Here is a 27,576-nt window from a genome sequence, read left to right as displayed (position 1 = left end):
AGTTAGTTAGTAGTTAGTTAGTTAGTTAGTTAGTTAGTTAGTTAGTTATGTTAGTTAGTTAGTTAGTTAGTTAGTTAGTTAGTTAGTTAGTTAGTTAGTAGTAGTTAGTTAGTAGTTAGTTAGTTAGTTAGTTAGTTAGTTAGTTAGTTAGTTAGTAGTTAGTTAGTTAGTTAGTTAGTTATTAGTTAGTTAGTTAGTTAGTTAGTTAGTTAGTTCGTTAGTTAGTTAGTTAGTTAGTTATTTAGTTAGTTAGTTAGTAGTTAGTTAGTAGTTAGTAGTTAGTTAGTTAGTTAGTAGTTAGTTTAGTTAGTTAGTTAGTTAGTTAGTTAGTAAGTTAGTTAGTTAGTTAGTTAGTTAGTTAGTAGTTAGTTAGTTAGTTAGTTAGTTAGTTAGTTAGTAGTTAGTTAGTTAGTTAGTTAGTTAGTTAGTTAGTTAGTTAGTTAGTTAGTTAGTTAGTTAGTTAATACATTATCAATGAACTTGGAGCTTCATTCCAAGTAATAACTTCCTTGACATTTGATAGCAATTGAATGCTCTCGGCCAAAATCTTTCTCGTTCCAAATTCCAACTGGGGTTTTCCCTTTTTCATTTAGACTTACAGATGTCTGTCTGTATTAACATCTATTTTTTCCACTGTCTGTTATCTAGAAAACTCAATTTGCTTAAACAAATAAATTCACGAGTCATGTTTTAACTTTCACATAACTCGACGTATGTATTAAACAAATATATAGAAATAATAAAACAACAAAAATAATCATGTTATGCAAAATGATACAAAACAAGCAGCAAGTTTCGATATTTAGAGCCCTTGAGCTGTTTTAACACACTGTTTTGGCGGCATTAGGGAGGCTTAAGAAAAGCTACAAAAATTCGTATTTAGACTCGTTGGGTCGATACTAAAAACAAGATTTCATTAACCTTAGTAAAATGTAGTTACTGACTTTGGTGGCCAATAGGAGAGGCTTAGTTGATCCCAGAAGCTATTAATGTTAGATAATGCTGTATTTTGGATACGTGCTACAATGTTCTCTCTACAACAAGTCTATGAAGATTTGCAACTCAAACTGTTACTTTGTGATTACTGTATGTTGGTGGTGACTAACCAAATAAAAACATTCCTTTTGTATATCTCTTAGATAATGTATGATTAAGAAATTTCCTAACATTTCCTACCTCTTTTACCCCCTTGAACATTTCCTTTAATACATCCATTTGATGAGAGAGGAACATTCCCTAATTACTGTGGGGTTTATATGTATGTCGTCAAAGTGTATATTTAAATTTTTTTATATTAACTGTTTTATTCATCCGTTATTTAACAGTTTTGTGTACTTTTTCTCCAACGTGTAAAAAAGTATTTATTTGTTTACCTAGGTGTAAATACAATGAAGATGTAGTATACGAATTTCCTCTACAATTCCATATACAATTTGTACAAATGTATATATTCGCTTTTATTTATTTTTGTTGCTTTATTTGGCTTCTTTCTGGTATTTGTGTGTTGTTGTTATTCCTGTTTTGTTTTCCAATGTTAACAAAGCAAATTGCTTTATTTGTTTATTATGACACCTGTAGGGAATTGTTTGCATGTCATTTTATATTCAAGAGTATGTTTTTTTTTTTGTTGTTGACTGTGTGAGTGAATGTGAGCGAGTGTGTGGCATAAAGGGGTGAGTGGTGCTCTAGAAGTTTTATTTTTTCAATTTATATCCTCAATATGTTTTTTGGGAGTTTTATCTGGGCTTTCATTTCAATTTTTCTATGTTGTGTAATTGCTAATAACGGAGCAATTCTATTGGAAATGTATTTTCTGGCACTTGGGAATCGTTTGCTTTCTTATTTCGATACACTTATGGAAAAGTTGGTATTTAGAATTAAAAATAAAAAAGAAGAAAAGTTGTAGTTGTTTTAAATTGAAATAAAAGTTGGATAATGATTTTTTTTGAGATAATTATAGATTTAATGGCTCGAAGGACCATTTTTACAAGTTTAACTTTTTTGAACTAGAATTGAACTAGAACGGAACTATTTAAAACTGAGAAGATATAGGAAATCCGATTTAGTGTTAAAGAACTTCATGGTAGAACTTTTGAACTATCAAAATATAAGTCTTTATCATAGATAATGATAAAGGGTGTAATAAATTGCCAAGTAAGTTTTTTCCAAGTATTTCTCTTATCAACCACAAATATTTGCAATATAGGTGTTTGGTAAACTATATGCTATTGCTTTTAACTCTTACCACAACAAAAAATATACGCATAAACCTTTCAATTTACACTTCATTTGTTGAATTTTTCAAAATAGTATTCGAACATTTATGTGCTTTTTTACTATTTTTCTTTCCCACAAATGATGATGTGTTGTAAAAACTTGATTTCCCTAGTGTACTGTTTATTTCCGAAAAATGTTAAAATTACAAAAAAAAGTAGTAGGTACTTGTGTAAAAACGACTACAACAATACAAATATCTATAAACATGTATACATATATAAATATGTATAGAAAAAATATAAAAATGCTTACTTGCATTGTAAAAACAAGACAAAACTTTGCAAAATAATAGATACTTTTTATGCAGAAAAAACATGTTTATTTTATTTAATTTTTTGTTTCTCATTTTTTACGTTTGCAAAACATATTCCATATTTAGTGATGGCATATACACTCATTTACACTTTAACAAGTAACAATTTATCTTTAACATTTAAAGAAAAATAAACATATTGTATTTAAAAATCAGCAACTGATTTCTGTTCTTTAGATTCTCTTAAGCATGATATTTGTAATTTGTGAAAAATGTCAGGAGCCAAAAATGTTGTTTTAATTTTTCAAAAAATTTCTAAAATACAAAAAATTTCTAAAATACAAAAGTGTTCATTAACAATTAATATTTAAAGAAATTCTAGTTCATTCTAGTTCATGTTCTTAGTTCAGTTCTTGCTCAGTTATAGTTCAGTTTCTGTTCAGTTCGAGGTTCAGTTCTAGTTCATTCTAGTTCAGTTCTAGTTCAGTTCTCTAGTTTAGTTTCTAGTTCCAGGTTTCTAGTTCAGTTTCTAGTTTCAGTTCTAAGTTCATGTCTAGTTCATTTCAGTTCAGTTCTAGTTCATTCTAGTTCTAGTTCAGTTTCTAGTTCAGTTCTAGTTCAGTTCTAGTTCAGTCTAGTTCAGTTCCTAGTTCAGTTCTAGTTCAGTTCTAGTTCAGTTCTAGTTCAGTTCTAGTTCAGTTCTACTTCAGTTCTAGTTCAGTTCTAGTTCAGTTCTAGTTCAGTTCTAGTTCAGTTCTAGTTCAGTTCTAGTTCAGTTCTAGTTCAGTTCTAGTTCAGTTCTAGTTCAGTTCTAGTTCAGTTCTAGTTCAGTTCTAGTTCAGTTCTAGTTCAGTTCTAGTTCAGTTCTAGTTCAGTTCTAGTTCAGTTCTATTTCAGTTCTAGTTCAGTTCTAGTTCAGTTCTAGTTCAGTTCTAGTTCAGTTCTAGTTCAGTTCTAGTTCAGTTCTAGTTCAGTTCTAGTTCAGTTCTAGTTCAGTTTCTAGTTCAGTTCTAGTTCAGTTCTAGTTCAGTTCTAGTTTAGTTCTAGTTCAGTTCTAGTTCAGTTCTAGTTCAGTTCTAGTTCAGTTCTAGTTCAGTTCTAGTTCAGTTCTAGTTCAGTTCTAGTTCAGTTCTAGTTCAGTTCTAGTTCAGTTCTAGTTCAGTTCTAGTTCAGTTTCTAGTTCAGTTCTAGTTCAGTTCTAGTTCAGTTCTAGTTTCAGTTCTTAGTTCAGGGTTTTCTAGTCAGTCTAGTTCAGTTTCTAGTCAGGCTCTAGTCTCGTTCTAGTCAGTTCTAGTTCAGTTCTAGTTCCGTTCATAGTTCAGTTCTAGTTCAGTTCTATTTCAGTTCTAGTTCAGTTCATTCTAGTTCTAGATCAGTTCTAGTTCAGTTCTAGTTCCGTTCTAGTTCAGTTCTAGTTCAGTTCTAGTTCAGTTCTAGTTTCAGTTCTGTTCAGTTCTAGTTCAGTTCTAGTTCAGTTCTAGTTCAGTTCTAGTTCAGTTCTAGTTCTAGTTCTAGTTCAGTTCTAGTTCAGTTACTAGTTCAGTTCTAGTTCAGTTCTAGTTCAGTTCTAGTTCAGTTCTAGTTCAGTTTCTAGTTCAGTCAGTTCAGGTTCTAGTTCAGTTCTAGTTCAGTTCCTAGTTCAGGTTCTAGTTCAGTCTAGTTCAGTTCTAGTTCAGTTCTAGTTCATTCTGTTCAGTTCTAGTTCAGTTCTAGTTAGTTCTAGGTTCATTCTAGTTCAGTTCTAGTTCAGTGTCTAGTTCAGTTCTAGTTCAGTTCTAGTTCAGTCTAGTCAGTTCTAGTTCAGTTCTAGTTCAGTTCTAGTTCAGTTCTAGTTCAGTTCTAGTTCAGTTCTAGTTCAGTTCTAGTTCAGTTCTAGTTCAGTTCTAGTTCAGTTCTAGTTCAGTTCTAGTTCAGTTCTAGTTCAGTTCAGTCTAGTTCAGTTCTAGTTCAGTTCTAGTTCAGTTCTAGTTCAGTTTTCTAGTTTCAGTTCTAGTTCAGTTCTAGTTTCAGTTCTAGTTCAGTTCTAGTTCAGTTCTAGTTCAGTTCTAGTTCAGTTCTAGTTCAGTTCTAGTTCAGTTCTAGTTTCAGTTCTAGTTCAGTTCTGTTCAGTTCTAGTTCAGTTCTAGTGCAGTTCTAGTTCAGTTCTAGTTCAGTTCTAGTTCAGTTCTAGTTCAGTTCTAGTTCAGTTCTAGTTCAGTTCTAGTTCAGTTCTAGTTCAGTTAGTTCAGTTTAGTTCAGTTCTAGTTCAGTTCTAGTTCAGTTCTAGTTCAGTTCTAGTTCAGTTCTAGTTCAGTTCTAGGTTCAGTTCTAGTTCAGTTATAGTTTTCAGTTCTAGTTCAGTTCTAGTTCAGTTCTAGTTCAGTTCTAGTTCAGTTCAGTTTCAGTTCTAGTTCAGTTCTAGTTCAGTTCTAGTTCAGTTCTAGTTCCAGTTCTAGTTCAGTTCTAGTTTCAGTTCTAGTTCAGTTCTAGTTTCATTTCTAGCTTCAAGTTCGAGTTCAGTTCCGAGTTTCAGTTCTAGTTCAGTTCTAGTTCAGTTCTAGTTTCAGTTCTAGTTCAGTTCTAGTTCAGTTCTTAGTTCAGTTTCTAGTTCAGTCTAGTTTCAGTTCTTAGTTCAGTTCTAGTCAGTTCTAGTTCAGTTCTAGTTCAGTTTCGTTCAGTTCTAGTCATTTCTAGTTCAGTTCTAGTTTCAGTTTCTAGTTCAGTTCTAGTTTCAGTTCTAGTTCATTCTAGTTCAGTTCTAGTTTCAGTTCTAGTTCAGTTCTATGTTCAGTTCTAGTTCAGTTCTAGTTCAGTTCTAGTTCAGTTCTAGTTCAGTTTCTAGTTCAGTTCTAGTTCAGTTCTAGTAGTTCAGTAGTCTAGTTCAGTTCTCGTTCAGTTCTAGTTCAGTTCTAGTTCAGTTCTAGTTCAGTTCTAGTTCAGTTCTAGTTCAGTTCTAGTTCAGTTCTAGTTCAGTTCATTCTATAGTTCATTTCTAGTTCAGTTCTAGTTCAGTTCTAGTTCAGTTCTAGTTCAGTTCTAGTTCAGTTCTAGTTCAGTTCTAGTTCTCTAGTTCAGTTTCTAGTTTCAGTTCTAGTTCAGTTCTAGTTCAGTTCTAGTTCAGTTCTAGTTCAGTTCTAGTTCAGTTCTAGTTCAGTTCTAGTTCAGTTCTAGTTTCAGTTCTAGTTCAGTTCTAGTCAGTCTAGTTCAGTTCTAGTTCAGTTCTAGTTCAGTTCTAGTTCAGTTCTAGTTCAGTTCTAGTTCAGTTCTAGTCAGTTCTAGTTCGTTTCTAGTTCAGTTCTAGTTCAGTTCTAGTTCAGTTCTAGTTCAGTTCTAGTTCAGTTCTAGTTCTAGTCAGTTCTAGTTCAGTTCTAGTTCAGTTCTAGTTCAGTTCTAGTTCAGTTCTAGTTCAGTTCTAGTTCAGTTCTAGTTCAGTTCTAGTTCAGTTCTAGTTCAGTTGTAGTTAAGTTCATGTTAGTTCTAGCTCAGTGCTTATATTATTCTACTATAAAGTAGGTTTTTACTAGAAAATCAGTAGAATATTGATTTCATTGAAATTAAATTTCTACTAAATAATTTATAAAAATAAAGTAAAAATAATCTGACATTTATAAATTTTATATTTTTGTTCCATTACAAACATATTTTTGGAGGCACATCAAGGTTGCCATGGAATTCATAATAACTTGAACATTTCCAACGATGAGCCACATCACATAGATAGAAAAATACATTCTATTCTATTTTGATTTCTATTATACCTTTTTGAAGTTATTTTATTATTTCTCATACGATGGCTGAGCTAGCGCGGAAGCGAATGAGTGTTGGCGGTGGTGCACTTTTGGTTTAACGTGCAATTTGAAAATTGTTTTCAATGACATTGTGACATGTTGTCATATATTTTAACATGGGAATTTTCTATTCAAAAAGTTAGAAATTTTCAATTACCAATGAATTATAGTTATTCATATAAAACACACATTTATACATAATGAAACAAATGATAATAATAATAACAACAATAGGAATTTGACCATGATTTACTACTAAAGTGGATATTATTAATTTTACATGATTTTATTATTAATAAATATGTCACATTTAATAATTGTAATATTGTTAACGATATTAAATAGGGTTTCTTATGACTAACATTTACAACATATTTATAAATATTTTGACAAGCAGTTATATTCTAATAAAATTTTACAAAAAAAAAAGAAAACAAAATGAAAAATTCAATTATATTAAAAAGCGATTTACATATTGGTAAAATATTTGATGTGTGTGTTTATCTTAAAAAATTCATGTCATTCATAAAAGCGAACGGAAAAACGTACAATGTCAAAGGATGATGAATGACAATGAATGGTAGTTTACATATACATAGACATACATAGATAAAAGACAAGATGTAATACTTTTTTTCAGAAGCGTTGCTGTTCCTGTTGGGTGTTGCAAATTTCCAAAAAAATTATAATTTATTCACCCTTTTTGTTTGTCAAATTACTCTTTAGTAAGTCGAAAGTCATGTTTTGCATATGATTGGGAATATTTGCTACTTTTTTCATAGTAGTAGTTAACATTTTGTACATGTGTCTTAAATCTCTATTGCATTTAAAGAATTAAAGGAGTTTTTATTGCTATTTACGACTATTAACTAGCTGGGAGTATTATTTAGTTTGTTAGAAATAGGTTTGTTGTCTTTCGTTATGAATCCATAAGTAATATTCGCTTACTTCATAATTCAATTTACTGGTATTCATACTTACTACGCTCATGCAATAATTTAACTTACAATTTTATGAATGAATATTAGGCAGCAGCAACATTTTCTAAAGTGAATGTTTCCCTATTTGTAACTAGTTCCAAATTCACAATCTCCTTGGCCCTATCTACATTGAAATGAGTTGGTATTGTTCAGAACATGAATATTTCCGTCTATCTGTATGTACCTTATACATGAAACATATAAATTATGAAACAGACTAGACTATAGACTAGACTATAGACTAGACTATAGACTAGACTATAGACTAAACTATAGACTAGACTATAGACTAGACTATAGACTAGACTATAGACTAGACTATAGACTAGACTATAGACTAGACTATAGACTAGACTATAGACTAGACTATAGACTAGACTATAGACTAGACTATAGACTAGACTATACACTAGACTATAGACTAGACTATAGACTAGACTATAGACTAGACTATAGACTAGACTATAGACTAGACTATAGACTAGACTATAGACTAGACTATAGACTAGACTATAGACTGGACTATAGACTAGACTATAGACTGGACTATAGACTAGACTATAGACTAGACTATAGACTAGACTATAGACTGGACTATAGACTAGACTATAGACTAGACTATAGACTAGACTATAGACTAGACTATAGACTAGACTATAGACTAGACTATAGACTAGACTATAGACTAGACTATAGACTGGACTATAGACTAGACTATAGACTGGACTATAGACTAGACTATAGACTAGACTATAGACTAGACTATAGACTAGACTATAGACTAGTTATTCTTATCGACTAGACTATAGTCTAGTCTATAGTTTTTTGAAGAAATCCTTAACAAATATGGATAATCGGGAGCAGTCTAATTTCCACTTACATGCACATTAATATACATATTAAATACAAGTACTTTTTCCACATACTTACACACATCATATGGTTTAACTTTTGCAAAATGATTACCATTCGAGAGGACTGACTATATAAAGAAAAAAGACAAGTGGCAAAGTGGTCAATATTATAGTCGGTTTACTTTGTTGTCTTCTTAAATGTTGACTTGCATAAAAGGAAAATTGAAGTGTTTCAGTTGCACATAAAAGCCGTGACAAAAGAAGTGAAAACATCAAAAAGCGGAAGAAAAAAACAAGAAACCAAAATAAAGTAGAACAAAACGTCAGATTGTTGTAAAAAAATCGTACAATACTTTTATACTACTCGTACTTGTGTAAAGAAATTTATGATGCCTCAAACAAAGTATAAATATTTTAATAAGAAAATAAAAATTATGTTGTTGCTGTTAATATTAATGTGGTCATTAATGGGGCAACATGTTTATGGTAAATCATCATCATATGATATTGGTATTGGTATTGTAAATACGGCTGCTGATGCTGCTAACAGTGCTACTGCTGATGTTGCGGCAGATGATTCTGTTTATGATACTAATGGCATCAGGGACATGATACAAGAAAATATTGCAAAAATAAAAACAACAAAGACAACAAAGGATGCAAAGAAAGAAGCATCAGCAGCAACATCAACAACCACTGAGAATAAAGGCAAGAATAACAATACCGCCACGATTTATGACCATATTAATGAAAACGATAATAATTCCAATAAATTGCCACAAAATGTAGCAAAAAGAGAAGACCAACAACAGTCAAATATGATGTATATGAACATGAAAATGCCAGCACCATTGGCATCGCCATCAACAACATCATCATCAATATCATCAATATCAACAATAACAACAACTACTACTACGTCTGCAGCGGCAACAACAATACCACCAACAGAGTCATTGCTGATGCCAAAAGATCAATTAAATAAAACAGAGTCTGAAATCCCAAAGAGCAATGAGAAGGACAATAACAACATTGAAACAGAAAATAAAAACAAACCGGAAGAGAGCATAGAATCGAAAATGTCAACGTTAAAAGTTAATGATACGAATAACAGCAACGAATCTGCTGCCAACACTGGCAATAAAGTATCAAAGAACAACAATATAAATAATGAAACAGCAACGTCGGAATCAAACAACCTGAATGAAACTGAATCAAATAACTTGAATAAAATTGATGATGGCGAGTATAATGATAAAAATGAAGCTGACCCTGAAATCGATAATGAAAACTCAAATGGAAAATTTGATACATTCGATTCAACGGCTCAGGCACAGCAAATGTTTATAACACAATTTGCTTTGAAATTTAAACAAATACCACGAGTGACATTTTTCACCTGCAAAGAACCAGCAGAGTTAACAGACCAACCAAATGAACAACAACCAAATGCGAATAGTTTTAGTTATAAAAGACATACTCACATGAATTTGGAAATGGTGGAATTTGTACGTCGCATGTATACGTTCGATGAAGAGGATAGTGAGTCGTCTCCCAATAATGTGACCAATTCTCCAAGTTTAATGATGAAAGTTGTTTTAATTGATCATTTACTTAATAAAAATCGTGCTAGTACGAGCAGTTCTGTTTCACGTGTAGGTTTTGGTAGACCTAGTCCTTTTGGTGCCGCTGCTGCAAGTGGTCCAGCTACACGTAATGCTTTTACTAATGCCAATTGGCTGGAACAGATATTAAAACCGGAAGCTTTTCGTCAAATTGTGGTTTTGGATTTAGCTTGCGGAGGAGCTAGTCGTCGTCTCTTGGAAATGGTGAGAATTTGTTGGTTGTTCTTTTGGAAATACATTTATCAAGATCCATTTAATAAATCTCATTTGTTCAATCGGTTTTATAGAAATAATTGGTTTTTCTGTGACATTTTGGGAAGTGTTTTTGTGAAAGTAAAAAACACCTTCAAGTAACTTGGTTTTATCTCTACGTTAGACTAGAGTTCGAATACAGTTTTAGAAAGAGTTCTCGATGCCTAAGTTATTGTCTTCTTAGCGTTACCGATCTTAGTAAAAGGAACTTAACAGCGGCGTGATCATTAACTGTTGGCTACAAGTTCACTCTTTCAATGGATATAGTCTCTATTTTATAGTCTAGTCTAAGTTTAGTATATTCCTATAGTTCCTAGTCTAATAAGCCTAGTTCTAGTCTAGTCTATAGTCTAGTCTATAGTCTAGTCTATAGTCTAGTCTATAGTCTAGTCTATAGTCCTAGTCTATAGTCTAGTCTATAGTCTAGTCTATAGTCTAGTCTATAGTTCTAGTCTATAGTCTAGTCTATATCTAGTCTATAGTCAGTCTATAGTCTAGTCTATAGTCTAGTCTATAGTCTAGTCTATAGTCTAGTCTATCTAGTCTATAGTCTAGTCTATAGTCTAGTCTATAGTCTAGTCTATAGTCTAGTCTATAGTCTAGTCTATAGTCTAGTCTATAGTCTAGTCTATAGTCTAGTCTATAGTCTAGTCTATAGTCTAGTCTATAGTCTAGTCTATAGTCTAGTCTATAGTCTAGTCTATAGTCTAGTCTATAGTCTAGTCTATAGTCTAGTCTATAGTCTAGTCTATAGTCTAGTCTATAGTCTAGTCTATAGTCAAGTCTTAGTCTAGTCTATAGTCTTCTATAGTCTAGTCTATAGTCTAGTCTATAGTCTAGTCTATAGTCTAGTCTATAGTCTAGTCTATAGTCTAGTCTATAGTCTAGTCTATAGTCTAGTCTATAGTCTAGTCTATAGTCTAGTCTATAGTCTAGTCTATAGTCTAGTCTATAGTCTAGTCTATAGTCTAGTCTATAGTCTAGTCTATAGTCTAGTCTATAGTCTAGTCTATAGTCTAGTCTATAGTCTAGTCTATAGTCTAGTCTATAGTCTAGTCTATAGTCTAGTCTATAGTCTAGTCTATAGTCTAGTCTATAGTCTAGTCTATAGTCTAGTCTATAGTCTAGTCTATAGTCTAGTCTATAGTCTAGTCTATAGTCTAGTCTATAGTCTAGTCTATAGTCTAGTCTATAGTCTAGTCTATAGTCTAGTCTATAGTCTAGTCTATAGTCTAGTCTATAGTCTAGTCTATAGTCTAGTCTATAGTCTAGTCTATAGTCTAGTCTATAGTCTAGTCTATAGTCTAGTCTATAGTCTAGTCTATAGTCTAGTCTATAGTCTAGTCTATAGTCTAGTCTATAGTCTAGTCTATAGTCTAGTCTATAGTCTAGTCTATAGTCTAGTCTATAGTCTAGTCTATAGTCTAGTCTATAGTCTAGTCTATAGTCTAGTCTATAGTCTAGTCTATAGTCTAGTCTATAGTCTAGTCTATAGTCTAGTCTATAGTCTAGTCTATAGTCTAGTCTATAGTCTAGTCTATAGTCTAGTCTATAGTCTAGTCTATAGTCTAGTCTATAGTCTAGTCTATAGTCTAGTCTATAGTCTAGTCTATAGTCTAGTCTATAGTCTAGTCTATAGTCTAGTCTATAGTCTAGTCTATAGTCTAGTCTATAGTCTAGTCTATAGTCTAGTCTATAGTTCTATAGTCTATAGTCTAGTCTATAGTCTAGTCTATAGTCTAGTCTATAGTCTAGTCTATAGTCTAGTCTATAGTCTAGTCTATAGTCTAGTCTATAGTCTAGTCTATAGTCTAGTCTATAGTCTAGTCTATAGTCTAGTCTATAGTCTAGTCTATAGTCTAGTCTATAGTCTAGTCTATAGTCTAGTCTATAGTCTAGTCTATAGTCTAGTCTATAGTCTAGTCTATAGTCTAGTCTATAGTCTAGTCTATAGTCTAGTCTATAGTCTAGTCTATAGTCTAGTCTATAGTCTAGTCTATAGTCTAGTCTATAGTCTAGTCTATAGTCTAGTCTATAGTCTAGTCTGTAGTCTAGTCTATAGTCTAGTCTATAGTCTAGTCTATAGTCTAGTCTATAGTCTAGTCTATAGTCTAGTCTATAGTCTAGTCTATAGTCTAGTCTATAGTCTAGTCTATAGTCTAGTCTATAGTCTAGTCTATAGTCTAGTCTATAGTCTAGTCTATAGTCTAGTCTATAGTCTAGTCTATAGTCTAGTCTATAGTCTAGTCTATAGTCTAGTCTATAGTCTAGTCTATAGTCTAGTCTATAGTCTAGTCTATAGTCTAGTCTATAGTCTAGTCTATAGTCTAGTCTATAGTCTAGTCTATAGTCTAGTCTATAGTCTAGTCTATAGTCTAGTCTATAGTCTAGTCTATAGTCTAGTCTATAGTCTAGTCTATAGTCTAGTCTATAGTCTAGTCTATAGTCTAGTCTATAGTCTAGTCTATAGTCTAGTCTATAGTCTAGTCTATAGTCTAGTCTAGTCTAGTCTATAGTCTAGTCTATAGTCTAGTCTATAGTCTAGTCTATAGTCTAGTCTATAGTCTAGTCTATAGTCTAGTCTATAGTCTAGTCTATAGTCTGTATAGTCTAATCTAAAGTCTAGTCTATAGTCTAGTCTATAGTCTAGTCTATAGTCTAGTCTATAGTCTAGTCTATAGTCTAGTCTATAGTCTAGTCTATAGTCTAGTCTATAGTCTAGTCTATAGTCTAGTCTATAGTCTAGTCTATAGTCTAGTCTATAGTCTAGTCTGTAGTCTAGTCTATAGTCTAGTCTATAGTCTAGTCTATAGTCTAGTCTATAGTCTAGTCTATGGTCTAGCCTATAGTCTAGTCTATAGTCTAGTCTAAATTCTAGTCTATAGTCTAGTCTATAGTCTAGTCTATAGTCTAGTCTATAGTCTAGTCTATAGTCTAGTCTATAGTCTAGTCTATAGTCTAGTCTATAGTCTAGTCTATAGTCTAGTCTATAGTCTAGTCTATAGTACAATAGTCATGTCTATAGTCTAGTCTATGGTCTAGTCTATAGTCTAGTCTATAGCCTAGTCTGTAGTCACAAGATCCCATTTTGGAGAGAAGTTTATACATATAAGTCATCTTAAGTTTTATTATGTATCGAGTTATCATTTTATGATAAAGTTTTAAAAATTAAACTATAAAAATACAATGAGTTTATCAAATCCTTATTAAATTCTTAAATTTGGATACATTTAAATGAACTTAATTTTAAATAGAAATATTTGTATTTTCATTTTCTAAATTACTGAAATTATTTTTGCAATTTTATGATCAATTTTTATTGTTCATTTAAAACCAATAATCGAGTCGTACTCACACATACATACATAATATTTTGATTACTTAACATTAAATTATTTATTCTATTTCTTATTTTGCCATTGTTTCTTTATTAAATGCTTCCTTATGTATGTTTATCAACAAATATGATGGAATCTATAAAATAAAAATCTATACAACATAAATGCTGCACTACTTTACTTGTTTACTTAAAAAAAACCCACAAAAAATAAAAAAAAAAACGGAAACGGATATTAAACATTTATGTTTGCATGGTGTGTCACACAATAATGATGGCTTTGAAATGATGTTTAACTGTTCTACGACTATAACGACTACATTTTAACTGTGCTGTGTTTGCTTATGTCGTCTTCTCATCTATAATACGTGTCTGGATGAGTGAATTGATACATTTGTCCATGTCTGTTTATGTCATTCATTCATTCATACATACAACGTTTATACTTACTTACTTACTTACTTCCTCACTCATTCACTTACTTAATACTTTACAACTCATTTTCATTTTCATCTACAACTTGAACATCAACAGGCCTCAAATAAGGCTTTTTTTAACTCAATGTATCATTGGTTGTTGTTGGAGGATTATGTATTTAATCGACAAACTGAAATCGATGATGCGGATGATGATGATATAGAAAGCAAGATGAACAGTTATAGTACAGAAGCAAACACCAAGAAGAGCTCTAAGGAGGAAATTGTCAACGACAGCAATGCTACAATTCTACAAGTTAAAAAATTATCCACATACCCATCGGATGTTATTGGCGCCTCCACATCCGGTTCTGGCTTACAAAACAAAGTCACACCAACAACCACTTTAGCCTCATCCTCATCCTCGTCGGCATCGACATCAAAGACTGCTGCTGCTGCTGGTAATCGCCAGCAACAGCGTATTGTCGTAGACGAAAAGTCGTCAGCTTCTTCGAATGCCAGTCGTGCTGCTGGGGTAACAGATGAGGATGACATAGAGATTATTGAAAAGTTCCTTGAAAAACTCAACATCAATATAAATACAGAGTTAATATTGGCAAAACGACGTATGCGTGCTCTTGCCACCACTTCATATCCCTTAGCCGCCACAGCAGCACCACCACCTTCTCTAACAAATTCTACATCAACGGAGTCGGATGATTATAATACACTTCAAAAGATGGATTACTACTTGTTATACGATGTTTGGTATGTTCCAACAACATTTACTCGTTCTCGACATTCTGTATAAATTTTAAAAATATATGTATATCCGTATGCCCTTCAAACATTTGGAAGTCAAAACTGTTGGGAATTTTTTAAGATCATACACACACAAGATTGCATTACATAAGCAAGCCATATTGGTGTCTTCAGAAGTCTCTTCTAACAGAAGACGCTTAATAGAGCAACAGTTCTTTATGACACGATATAATTTGCGCATAATTTAGAAAATTTTCTGAATGAATTCCTTGATAAAAAATGTTTGCTGGGTATTTCTATGTACGATTCATCTAGCTACAAACATATGCTTGTGAGAGTGAGTAAAAGAGGAATAAAAAAAAGTTTTTATTAGACATCATTGTTGCACTGAATGTTTAAATAGTTGCAAAAGGCATGTTTGTTGTTGTTACTTTTTTTAACTTTTTTTCCTGAACACAGTTTTTTTCTCCACTTTCTATCCTGTGTATTTTGCCAGCAGATGATCAATGGAAAAGTTAAATCAAGTCAATATTAAATATTTCTCTTTATTTTTTCTATTTACTTAAATGAAACTCAATCCAGTTAATGACATTCATTTTAAATTCTATTCAAATATGTATGTAGCTGAAACAAAGACTAAAAAATATTATTAAATTTTATTTTCAAGTTTTAAATTTGTTTTAGTTGAAAGGATTCTACAGTAAATAAAGTGTAGATTTTTTCCGTTGTCTAGGAATCCAGGTCTACAGTATGGCGGCGAAATGAATATGACAGAAATTGGTTATTTTTCTCGTAATAAAGGATTTCAAGTGGCCCATTGGTATAAAACTACTACAACTATAATGAGAAGGATTAATATGGATTTAGCTAAAGTGCGTTGCTTAGTTGTGGTAAGAAGTTGGCCTCCATAAGAAATATTTATAGTTAACTAGTCCAAAAGATTCAATACTCCTTCCACTCTACATTTTAATCATAAAGTAAACAATATACGAGATTATCGATTAGTGCAAGATTAGCCAATAGACTAGTTCCTAGTCTAGTTTCTGGACTAGCTTCTATACTAGTATACTCTGTTGAACAGACTAGTATATTTTATAGTCTAGTCAATATACTAGTCCATAGACTGCTTATTGACTAGTCTATAGACTAGTCAATAAACTAGTCAACTGATTTGCTAAAAGACTTGTTCATAGACTAGTCAATAGACTTGTCTATTGACTACTCAATACTCTAGTGAATAGACTAGTCAATAGAATAGTCCATAGACTAGTCAATAGACTTTTCAATACTCCAGTCAGTAGATTAGTCCATAGACTAGTCTATAGACTGTTTAATACTCCAGTCCATAGACTAGTCTATAGACTAGTCCATAGACTAGTCTATAGACTGGTCCATAGACTAGTCTATAGACTGGTCCATAGACTAGTCTATAGACTGGTCCATAGACTTGTCATTAGACTTGTCAATAGACTAATCCATAGACTAGTCAATAGGATAGTCCATACATACTAGTCAATAGGCTAGTACCAGTCACTAAAAAAGACAATAAACTAGTCCATAGATTAGTCAATAGACTTTTGAATAGACTTGTCCACAGACTTGTCCATAGACTAGTCAATAAATTAGACAATAGACTAGTCCTGAGACTATTTAATACTCCATAGACTAGTCATTGGTATAGTCCATAAACTAGCCAATAGACATGTCCATAGACTAGTCAATAGGCTAGTCCATAGATTAGTCCATAGAATATTCAATTGACAAATCAATAGACTATTCAATACTCTAGTCCATAGAATAGTCAATAGTCAATAAACTAGTCCATAGATTAGTCCATAGACTAGTCAATAGACTACTCCATTGACTAGTCAATAGACTATTCCATTGACTCAATAACTCTTTGAGTCAATAGATAGACTAGTCCATAGACTAATTCATAGACTAGTTAATAGACTTGTCCACAGACTAGTCAATACTCTAGTGAATAGACTAGTCCATAGACTAGTCAATAGACTAGTCCATAGATTAGTCGATAGACTATTCCATAGACTATTCAATACTCTAGTCAATAGAATAGTCTATATACTAGTCAAAAGATTAGTCTATAGTCTAGTCAATAGACTAGTCCACAAACTAGTCAATAGACTTGTCCATAGACTCGCCAACAGACTACTCCTTAGACTAGCTAATAAACTAGTCCATAGTTTAGTCAATGGGCTATTCCATAGACTAGTCAGTAGACTATTCAATACTCTAGTCAATAAACTAGTCACTAGAATAGTCCATAGACTAGTCAATAGACTACTCTATAGACTAGTCAGTAGATTAGTCCATAGAATAGTCTATTGACTTGTCCATCGACTAGTCAATAGACTTGGCTATAGACTAATCAACAGACTACTCCTTAGACTAGTCAATAAACTAGTCCATGGTTAAGTCAATAGGCTATTCCATAAACTAGTCAATAGACTAGTCATTAGACTAATACATAGATCAGTACATACACCAGTCCATAGAATTGTCCATTGACTAGTCAATAGATTATTGAATAGACTAGTGCAGATAGTAGTTAATAGTATAGTCCATGGACTAGTCATAGGCTAGTCAATATATAATATTCCATAAACTAGTCAACAGACTAATTTTAAACCTCCATACCTCGTGTATATTTCCATTTACTTCTAGATAACACACAAAAATCGTTCCGATACTTTGGAGGAATATTTAACATCACACTATGATACACATTTGGATTCAATGAATCGTTTTAATTTTGCTTTACTATCACATGTCAGAGAATTATTTAATTTCAGGTTCGTTATTTCTTCATTCGTTTTAATTTAATGGTAATTTTTACGTATGTGTGTGTGTGTGAGCATATCTATAGATATTGTATAACAACACTTTGTAATTTGTTAAGAATACTTAATTCAGATTGTTCATTAAATCAACAAGAAACATCATTAAATCATACTCAACAAATGTTTACTTAAAATATTGTCTGCTTATATTAATTTTGCGTTTGCGTGTATTTAAATCCGTGGTGGGCATAGAGATCTTTTGGTGCTGCTTTGTGTTAATATTTGTGTATTCTAAGTTATGTGCACATTTTACAATATTTTACATGTTTTTTTGGACATTAATGTTTTTGCTTATATAAATGGGCCTTGTGCCGACCACTGATTTTATAGTATTTGTATAACAAGACGTTGGAAAATTAAAATATCATATAGTTTTCAATAAGAGCGAATTGTAAGAAAAAAATTATACAAATAAGAAAATAAATTATTTTTTATTTGATAATTTTTTTTTAATCTAAGGCACCGTATAAGTATAAGTAATCCAAATATTAATAGCAGTCATATGAAGCCATTTTCAAATTTTTCGTTTTAAAATTGAAATTAATGTCCAAAATTTAAATTTATAATTCATATAAATTGCATTGCACTTTTCATCTTAAATGTGTAATGTAAGCATTCAATTTGGTAAAATAAATATAGAAACAAAGAAAAACAAAAACTCAATTTAAGAGTCATCAATTATATTTCAGTTTTTTTTTATAACAATTTTAATTCAATCTTCAGACATGTTGTATACAACGAACATTGCAAAGCAGTATACTACTTATGTATGTATATACAAAAAAGTAACACGTTTTTATATAGAACATAATGCGCTTCGATGCCCTACAATTTGTAAAGTGGACATTAATGGAACCAAATAAATATTCCCCAAACCAAATAGACACCTAATGGAGGGTCCCTAACACCATGAAGGCTAAATTGATCGTGAAATACCTCAGTCATTATATCTTTAAACTCTCACCATCTGAAGGAGTAGAAGTGATATTTTATGTGGACGACTCTAAGACCCATTTGTTTGTTGTTGTTATAGATTTGCAGTTGTTGTAAGCACGTCCCTGGAGATTAAGAATAGTTTTGCAATAAGTAGATAAGTTTTAGACAAATATGTTTATTTAACTTTTTTGCTGAAACGTTCTCTATTCCGAAATCAAGTACGAATCGAGCTCAAATCAAGTTACTTTTTTGAATGAATTCAATCTTTTACATTCTTAAATCAATCATGAATTTGGTATTAAATCAAACTAAAAATTCTCAAAATAAGTACAGTGATCTTACAATTTGATCCAACAGAGTCTTAAATTAGATTTTTCGTACTTAACGCATCCGTAGATGAATCAACTTGGTTTCAGGAATACCGTACTTTAAAAACTGCTCCCGATCGATTTGAGAATTATTTTCTGAAGTGAAGATCATTTATTTAATTTACTTGTTTTAAAGTTGGAGTCTAAAAGAAAAGATCTGTTAGAATTTCAAGTAGTGTGTATATTGGTCTTAGTAGTCTAGTGAACGTACGTTGTTTTTGCAAAAATACTCAATTCATTTATTATAATGTTAATTTTTTTGTTAAATTTAGTAGGGTACTCCTTGAAAATGCATTTTGGAAATGAGAATTCTTAACGTATTTGTTCAAGACTATAGACAGATTTATAGTGAGGACTTTAGACTGATCTATAGTCATCTTTATCTATAGTCAAGACTTGACAAAGATCCCAACAGATCGAGTAATTCTGAGCCCTGATTAGGCACTTATTAAGGACTGAGATGAGGACATTAAGTAACGAAATCTTTGCTTTCAGCAGTATGACGTATTATATTACACACTCGATTCATTGTGTCTTAGGCTCGGTAATCGTTTTTTCAGCCGTGTTGACCATGTCAATAGGATGCCTCGGCGATACAAGAACCTTAAGACTATAATCTTCCTAGACATACGATCAACAAGGCCTTGAAAAATTTGACTGACGGGATAAACTATTACGAATCCAGTTCTAGTTATATCCACCTTCGAAAAAGATGCGGACTATATTGATTTTGTCATTCCGTTTGTAACACATATTGATGATAGACCCACAAAAGTTTACATATATATTCTGGGTCTTTATTAAATTCTAAGACGATCTAACCCTGTTGGTTTGGTATTGAAAAAGTGCAATATAGGTCCATGTTTTCGCATAAACCACTCCCCCCATAGAATTGGCCCTCCGAAAACAATTTTAACATAACTGTTTTAAAATGACAGTATATCGATCGACATAAACAAGTTTTAAACATACAAAAATCGTTCTACAAAATTTTATTAGGATCAGTCTTAATTTTGACCCTATCCCCCTTCAAGATTCCCTTCAGAAAATGTCTTTAAAGCTCATTACTGTATACGAATATAGTGATGAAATAGGACATAAACTATAATGAAGATCTCTCTAGCAAATTTTATGAGGATCAGTCCATAATTGACCCTACCACCCTCCTCTTCAGAAAATTACTTTAACGCTTGTCACAAATTCGACCTAAACGAGTTTAATACGAAGCGAAATCTCTCTTCAAAGTGTCATAATGAATATCCTTAATTGACCCTAACCCCCATAAAAGATTTCTTCACTTTAACGTTTATGACTGAACTGTATATAGAGCGATGAAATTCGACACAAATAAGTTTCAAACAAACCGAAAGCTCTCTTTTAAATTTTGTAAAGATCGGTCCATAATTGAGCATACCCCCTTTTAACACCTCTTACAGAAATTCGATATTACGACACCTACGACATATGATGGAGGGTACATAAGATTCGGCATAGCCGAATATAACAATCCTACTTGTTTATAGACTAATTTTCTGGGTTCAGGAATAATTTCGGGCCGAAATTAAAACGTAACAAGAGTAATTTAAATTTTTTTAGCGATATTGATTTTAAGGAAAAAGGTTGATAGTTCTTAACTCTGTATCACCCTAATAACAAAGACGTCTTTAGTTTTATGTACGAAAATGTCGGTACATACATATATTATAATGTTGCACACTTTTGTACATTGTTTTGTTGTTGTTTGTTGTGTGTGTGTGTATATGTTTTTTACACTTTTGCTGCTGATGCTGTTGGTTATTTTTTTTTGCTTTTGTATTATTGATACAGAATTATTTTCTTGCAGTTTCATTTTGTCGAAGACCGCCACCTGGGGTTATTTAAAGAATGGCAAATTTGATGGCATGATTGGTGCTTTAGTGCGCAAGCAGGCGGATATTGGGGGATCACCGATTTTCTTTCGTATCGAACGTGCCAAAGTGATTGATTACACATCGAGAACATGGGTGGCCAGGTAGGAAAAAAGCTGATAGTTTGCTAGTAGTAGTGGTGGTAGTGGTTAAGCTCAAGGCTTCTCTTCAATAAATACACAAAACTAAAATTGCAATGAATTTAAAAGTTTCCTATTGTTTAAAGCTTATTTACATATGTATGTGTTAAATACAGGCCTTGCTTTATATTCCGTCATCCAAGAAGTACGAAAAAGGATCGTATTGTTTTCCTTCAGCCTTTTACCAATGATGTTTGGGTGTTTCTGGCCGTATGTGGTATTATAACTATATTCTTATTGTGGGTTTTAACAAGTTTGGAGCGTAAATTTGATCCAGATGAGTTTGATGCCAATACAGGCATGGATATGAAAGCCTTTGAAAGACTAATGAGTGCTGCTATGGATGATAGAAGGGAGAACAAGGAAATGGCATCAGTTAAGGGCGGAGGTTTCAAAAGATGGTTTGTGCGCTGGGGTGGTTTGTTTTGTGGTCAAAATGCAGGTGATGATAAGTCTAGAAGACGTGTGGGTTTATTTTTTGAATCTTTGCTGTTTTATATTGGTTCTATATGTCAACAGGGTAAACAACAGATTAAAGAAAAACTTAATTTTAGATTTTATAATATTTTTGTAATTAGGACTTTCATTTTCCACGTTTTTCTTTTCGGGTCGTTGCATTGTTATCACCTCTTTGATGTTTTCTTTTTCGATTTATCAATTTTATTCGGCCAGTATTGTGGGCACTTTGCTCATGGAGAAACCCAAAACTATACGCACTTTAAAAGATCTTATACACAGTAATTTGGAGATTGGCGTCGAGGATATTGTCTATAATCGGGATTATTTTTTGGTATTCTTAAAGTCACAATGAGAAAATCTTGATAAAATAATTGTGTTTTATTTAAAGCGTACCAAAGATCCTGATGCCCAGGAATTGTATGCCAAAAAAGTTACCAGCGTGCCGACTACTGGTGACACAGGTTTTGTTGATGGTCCACCCGATAACTTTGTCTTGCCTACACAAATGACTGAAATGACGGATGCCCAAAAGGCTAAAGCTTATCGTGACATCTTGCACAGTCATGAGACGGGAGCTCATGCTAAAACCAATGAGGCCTCCAACTGGTATGATCCCGATTTTGGTGTGGCCAAAATAAAAAAGGGTCGTAAGTTTTGGTTTTATAAAAATAAGTTTTACAGTTATTGATCAACATAATGCAATTTCCAAGGTTTTGCTTTTCATGTGGATGTGGCTACGGCTTACAAGATCATTGCCGACACCTTTAGCGAAAAAGAAATTTGTGATTTAACTGAAATACAATTGTTTCCCCCTCAGAAAATGGTCAGCATTGTGCAGAAGGGTTCGCCTCTAAGAAAAGTCATAACTTACGGGTGGGTTTTCAAAATTAAACACATTTCCTTAAGCTTTCCTCTCAATGACTAATTGAACTTAAAGTTAACCATGTTCTTAACTGAAACAAAAGGCTTTTTAAAACTTATCAAGTCAAATATGCCACTTAACTTGTTTTAATTAACTATTCTTCTCCTTTAGCTTGCGACGTGTTACTGAAGTAGGCCTAACTGATTATCAACGTAAAGTTTGGCACTCACCCAAACCACGTTGTGTTAAACAATTGCATACCGATGATTTAAGGGTGAGTAGATATCACATTTTACCATTAATACAATTATTGGTAAAATGTGTTTTTGTCATAAGACTCTCTCTCGTACATCTTAAATACATGCCAAACAGTCTGACTGACTGCCTAGATGTGCAATGGCTGTAACATACATACATATTTTCCCATAGACCATATTCTCCTCTATAACATACTCCCCACTATTGGCCTTATTATTCAAAGTGCAACCGTATTCACGTTGCACATTTTCTCAAACTTCATTCACATGATAACAATAATAATAATAATGATAGACAGACAGACAATAAGAGCATTTTGTATTCTTCATACTATGTATATTTTAAGGTTGATATGCAAACATTTACATCAGCACTGTTGGTACTTATCTTTGGTTATGCAGTCAGTCTGTTGATTTTAAGTTTAGAGATTGTGCACTTTAAACTGTGGAAACGATATACGACAACATAAATAACAAGGATGTCACATCGTTATAGTCATCGTCATCATCATCATCATCATGATCATTGGTGGTGGCATTATTAAGAGCCAAATAAACTTGTGCTCATAACGTATGTTTTTGACAGTAATTTGCATGTTTTCAAGCTTAACATTATTAAATAGTATTAGTTGCAAACATACATACTCACACACACTCATAAATGTCTTGAGTTTTAATGCACTTGGATACATATTAAGACTTTTAGTCTTGTTGAATTCAATAAAAATTTTGATTACCTGTAGACTACAGGCTGTAGTTTGTTAAGAGTTTTATTCGTGGTGGAAGAAAAGTGTAATTTTTGGAATATTATAAATAGGCTTATGAAGGTTTAATGGATTGTATGTATGTATGTAAGTAATTCTTACGCAAATCTCTACCAGGCTCGGAATCGATACGTAATCACGCTATTGGCACGAACCACTTAAGCTATGTATACACGGTTGTAAGATCTTACAACGTTGGCAGTAAAATGTGCAGAAAATGTTTAACAACAGTGTCAACTTACAAATTTTGTCTTGCAACATTGTCAGTAATGCTTTTTCTGACAACGTTGCAAAAGAAAAATTGTAAGTTCACACGATTGTTAGACATTTTCTGCACATTTTACTGACAATCTTGTAAGATCTGACAACCGTGTATCACAGCTTGATGTACATTAAAATTCCGTATATAATGAGGATTTGGGTCCAGTATTTTTTGAAATTGTTGACCGCATTCTAATCATTTATGACTCTTCTGGCACGATTAAAATAATCATATGTATATAGCGCTCATTTTGTGGTCATAATGATAGTTCGTCTGCGAGGCAAATGGTACAATTCTGAAACTTTTGTAAGCTCAATTTCCGACCCTTTACAATCTTTTTTGAAAAACTGTTGATTTTGAACTACGAGTCGTTTATTATTAGTTAGTTACTAGTTAGATAGTTTAGTAGTATTCGTTAGTTATTTTAGTTAGTTAGTTAGTTAGTTGTTAGTTAGTTAGTTAGTTAGTTAGATAGGTTAGTTCGTTTATTGTTAGTTTTATAGTTCGATAGTTTCGTTTAGTTCGTTAGTTCGTTAGTTAGTTAGTTTTAGTTGTTAGTTTAGTTGTTGTTTTGTTCGTTAGTTAGTTGTTCGTTATTCGTTCGTTCGTTCGTTCGTTCGTGTTCGTTCTTTCGTTCGTTGTTTGTCGTGTCGTTCGTTGTTCGTTCGTTAGTTCGTTCGTTCGTTGTTCGTTCTTGTTCGTTCTTTCGTTCGTTCGTTCGTTCGTTCGTTCGTTTCGTTCGTTCGTTCGTTCGTTCGTTCGTTCGTTCGTTCGTTCGTTATTCGTTCGTTCGTTCGTTCGTTCGTTCGTTCGTTCGTTCGTTCGTTCGTTCGTTAGTTCGTTCTTCGTTCGTTCGTTCGTTCGTTCGTTCGTTCGTTCGTTCGTTCGTTCGTTCGTTCGTTTCGTTCGTTCGTTCGTTCGTTCTTCGTTCGTTCGTTTCGTTAGTTCGTTCGTTCGTTCGTTCGTTCGTTCGTTCGTTCGTTCGTTCGTTCGTTCGTTCGTTCGTTCGTTCGTTCGTTCGTTCGTTCGTTTCGTTCGTTCGTTCGTTCGTTCGTTCGTTAGTTCGTTCGTTCGTTCGTTTCGTTCGTTCGTTCGTTCGTTCGTTCTTCGTTCGTTTCGTTCGTTCGTTCGTTCGTTCGTTCGTTCGTTCGTTCGTTCGTTCGTTCGTTCGTTGTTCGTTCGTTCGTTCGTTCGTTCGTTCGTTCGTTCGTTCGTTCGTTTCGTTCGTTCGTTCGTTCGTTCGTTCGTTCGTTCGTTCGTTCGTTCGTTCGTTCGTTCGTTCGTTCGTTCGTTCGTTCTTCGTTCGTTCGTTCGTTCGTTCGTTCGTTCGTTCGTTCGTTCGTTCGTTCGTTCGTTCGTTCGTTCGTTCGTTCGTTCGTTCGTTTCGTTCGTTTTCGTTTCGTTCGTTCGTTCGTTCTTCGTTTCGTTCGTTCGTTCGTTCGTTCGTTCGTTCGTTCGTTCGTCTTTTTTCGTTCGTTCGTTCTTTCGTTCGTTCGTTTTCGTTTCGTTCTTCGTTCGTTTCGTTCGTTCGTTCGTTCTTCGTTCGTTCGTTCGTTCTTCGTTTCGTTCGTTTTTCGTTCTTCGTTCGTTTCGTTCGTTCTTCGTTCGTTCGTTCTTTCGTTCGTTTCGTTCGTTCGTTCGTTCGTTCGTTCGTTCGTTCGTTTTCGTTTCGTTCGTTTCGTTCGTTCGTTCGTTCGTTCGTTCGTTCGTTCTTTCGTTCGTTCGTTCGTTCGTTCGTTCGTTTCGTTCGTTCGTTCGTTCGTTCGTTCGTTCGTTCGTTCGTTCGTTCGTTCGTTCGTTCGTTCGTTCGTTCGTTCGTTCGTTCGTTCGTTCGTTCGTTCGTTTAGTTCGTTCGTTCGTTCGTTCGTTCGTTCGTTTCGTTCGTTCGTTCGTTCGTTCTCGTTCGCGTTCGTTAGTTCGTCGTTCGTTCGTTCGTTCTTGTTCGTTCGTTCGTTCGATTTCGTTTCGTCGTTCGTTCGTTCGTTCGTTCGTTCGTTCGTTCGTTCGTTCGTTCTTCGTTCGTTCGTTCTTCGTTTTCGTTCGTTCGTTCGTTCGTTCGTTCTTTCGTTCGTGTCGTTCGTTCGTTCGTTCGTTCGTTCGTTCGTTCGTTGTTCGTTCGTTCGTTCGTTCGTTCGTTCGTTCGTTCGTTCGTTCAGTTCGTTCGTTCGGTCTTTCGTCGTTCGTTCGTTCGTTCGTTCGTTCGTTCGTTCGTTCGTTCAGTTCGTTCGTTCGTTCGTTCGTTCGTTCGTTCGTTCGTTCGTTTCGTTCGTTCGTTTCGTTCGTTCTTCGTTTTCTTCGTTCGTTCGTTCGTTTCGTTCGTTCGTTCGTTCGTTCGTTCGTTTTCGTTCGTTCGTTCGTTGTTCGTTCGTTCGTTCGTTCGTTCGTTCGTTTAGTTCGTTTCGTTCTTCGTTCGTTCGTTCGTTCGTTTCGTTCGTTCGTTGTTCGTTCGTTCGTTCGTTCGTTTCGTTCGTTCGTTCGTTCGTTCGTTTCGTTCGTTGTTTCGTTTCGTTCGTTCGTTCTTCGTTCGTTCGTTCTTAGTTCGTTAGTTGTTTAGTTAGTTAGTTAGTTAGTTAGTTAGTTAGTTAGTTAGTTTAGTTAGTTAGTTAGTTAGTTCGTTAGTTAGTTAGTTAGTTAGTAGTTAGTTAGTTAGTTAGTTAGTTCGTTAGTTCGTTAGTTCGTTAGTTAGTTTAGTTAGTTAGTTAGTTTGTTAGTTAGTTAGTGGTTAGTTTTAGTTTGTTAGTTAGTTAGTTAGTTAGTTCGTTAGTTAGTTAGTTAGTTTTTTAGTTAGTTAGTTAGTTAGTTTAGTTTAGTTTAGTTAGTTAGTGTTAGTTAGTTAGTTAGTTACTTGTCTTGTAGTGAATGAGTGATATGTTTGAAGAAAAACTTTATCTACATAATAATTCTCAAAATCCTGCAAATATCCCTTTTTCTTTAACAAAAACTTATTGACTAAAAATTCTCATTTCTCACAATTCTTAGCCAATCATTGACTTTTACATTAATTCGTTACATCTGACAAAATGTTTTACATATTTATGAGTTTGTAATTTCGTAAGATGTTTATATGCATCAAGGCAATTTGTTTCTTTAATATGTTAATAGTTCTTTACAGGTTTTATTATTTTTTACTCAACAATTTTTCTTTGAGTTTTTAATATTTTTGATAATATTATTCTCTTTGTTTTATTTGGCGTGTGTATGTTTTTTTTTTGTGTTGGTTTGTATATATTTAATACATTTATTCAATGCTAAGAAGAACCATTCAATATATTAGCGCATTGTTAAATATTTATGAAAAAAGGACTCTCAATGGCTCTTAACCAGAATTACTACAGCAGCATCAACTTAAACAACAACAACAAACGAAAATACTCTTGTTTATTCCCACAAAATACTTGCATGCAAAAATAAATATACAAACTAACGTTTGCTAGTAGTAGAGGTTTCTGTTTTATTTCCTTTTTTTATTCTGTTGCCTTCGAAAACGACGAAGCCATCCATATCTTTATGAATAAAGGAATAAATAATGCACAGAAAATAATATAAAAAAATAGGAAAAAGAAGGAGAAGTAAAAACTAAAACAACAACAATAACATCACTAATACTTTTACTAATACTAACAAATGTATAAACGAGCAAACTTTTTAAATAATGTTACGCCAGGGAGAAAGAAGGGAAAATGTTGAATTTATGAAAATTTTAATAAAAAACCATTAAAGGAAACGACCGTTGTGTGTTTATCATATCTAAGTTAAAATAAGTAATATATATTAAGATATATAATAGTAAGCATATACATAAATATGGAATGAATATGTGTTATTGTTTAATACATAAGTAGTATATAAGGCAAACTTTACATACTTATGTATTAATATGAGAGTGTATGAAGATTGTTTGTGGTTTAGTAAAGGATTACAAATGATTAGGATTACAGATCTAAGACAGATGGTCAATTTTAAAATATCCTGCAGTTTAAATGGTTAATAACTGTCATCTTAGCAAAAAGGTTTCTGATTTTTTAATAGGATTTTATTAGCTGCTTCGGCATTTTGTTCCTAACAACAGAGCTAAATCTTTTTTGTAACTGAAATTATTAATGTGATACTAGTACCTAGATTTGCAGGGTACATTAATTAAGCAAGTATTTAATGTTTTAATTAACGCTTTAGACATATTGTTTATAAAGGCCACTATTAAAATGTAAAATTGCCTACAGCGACTAAAGGAATGTAA

General features: G+C 33.0%; 1 protein-coding gene across 1 annotated transcript; it reads left to right on the top strand.

The window, feature by feature from the left end:
• The first annotated feature begins 989 nt into the window (after positions 1-989).
• Positions 990-22,944, top strand: LOC119606238. Its single transcript, XM_037959658.1, has 12 exons — positions 990-1,086; positions 8,459-9,960; positions 13,880-14,529; positions 15,257-15,413; positions 17,209-17,336; positions 20,532-20,699; positions 20,852-21,255; positions 21,314-21,525; positions 21,583-21,841; positions 21,905-22,067; positions 22,228-22,330; positions 22,661-22,944. The coding sequence occupies exons 1-12, from the start codon at positions 990-992 to the stop codon at positions 22,781-22,783; spliced, it is 3,966 nt and encodes a 1,321-aa protein (XP_037815586.1). The 3' UTR covers positions 22,784-22,944.
• Positions 22,945-27,576: the final 4,632 nt, after the last annotated feature.

The sequence above is a fragment of the Lucilia sericata genome, unplaced genomic scaffold, assembly GCF_015586225.1.
Source record: "Lucilia sericata isolate MDLA Ls3-8-SP2 unplaced genomic scaffold, ASM1558622v1 Contig000561F_arrow, whole genome shotgun sequence".
NCBI classification, from domain to species: Eukaryota; Metazoa; Arthropoda; class Insecta; order Diptera; family Calliphoridae; genus Lucilia; species Lucilia sericata.
Note: the sequence above shows the minus strand (reverse complement) of the source record. Positions and strands in the feature narration are given on the sequence as shown.

Bases quoted from the DNA above. Each gene is read 5' to 3' on its own strand.
- LOC119606238 (XM_037959658.1), top strand. From the start codon at position 990: ATGTTAGATAATGCTGTATTTTGGATACGTGCTACAATGTTCTCTCTA. The intron at 20,700-20,851 runs GTAGGAAAAAAG...TGTTAAATACAG, and splicing joins TCGAGAACATGGGTGGCCAG to GCCTTGCTTTATATTCCGTC. The intron at 22,068-22,227 runs GTGGGTTTTCAA...CTTCTCCTTTAG, and splicing joins AGAAAAGTCATAACTTACGG to CTTGCGACGTGTTACTGAAG.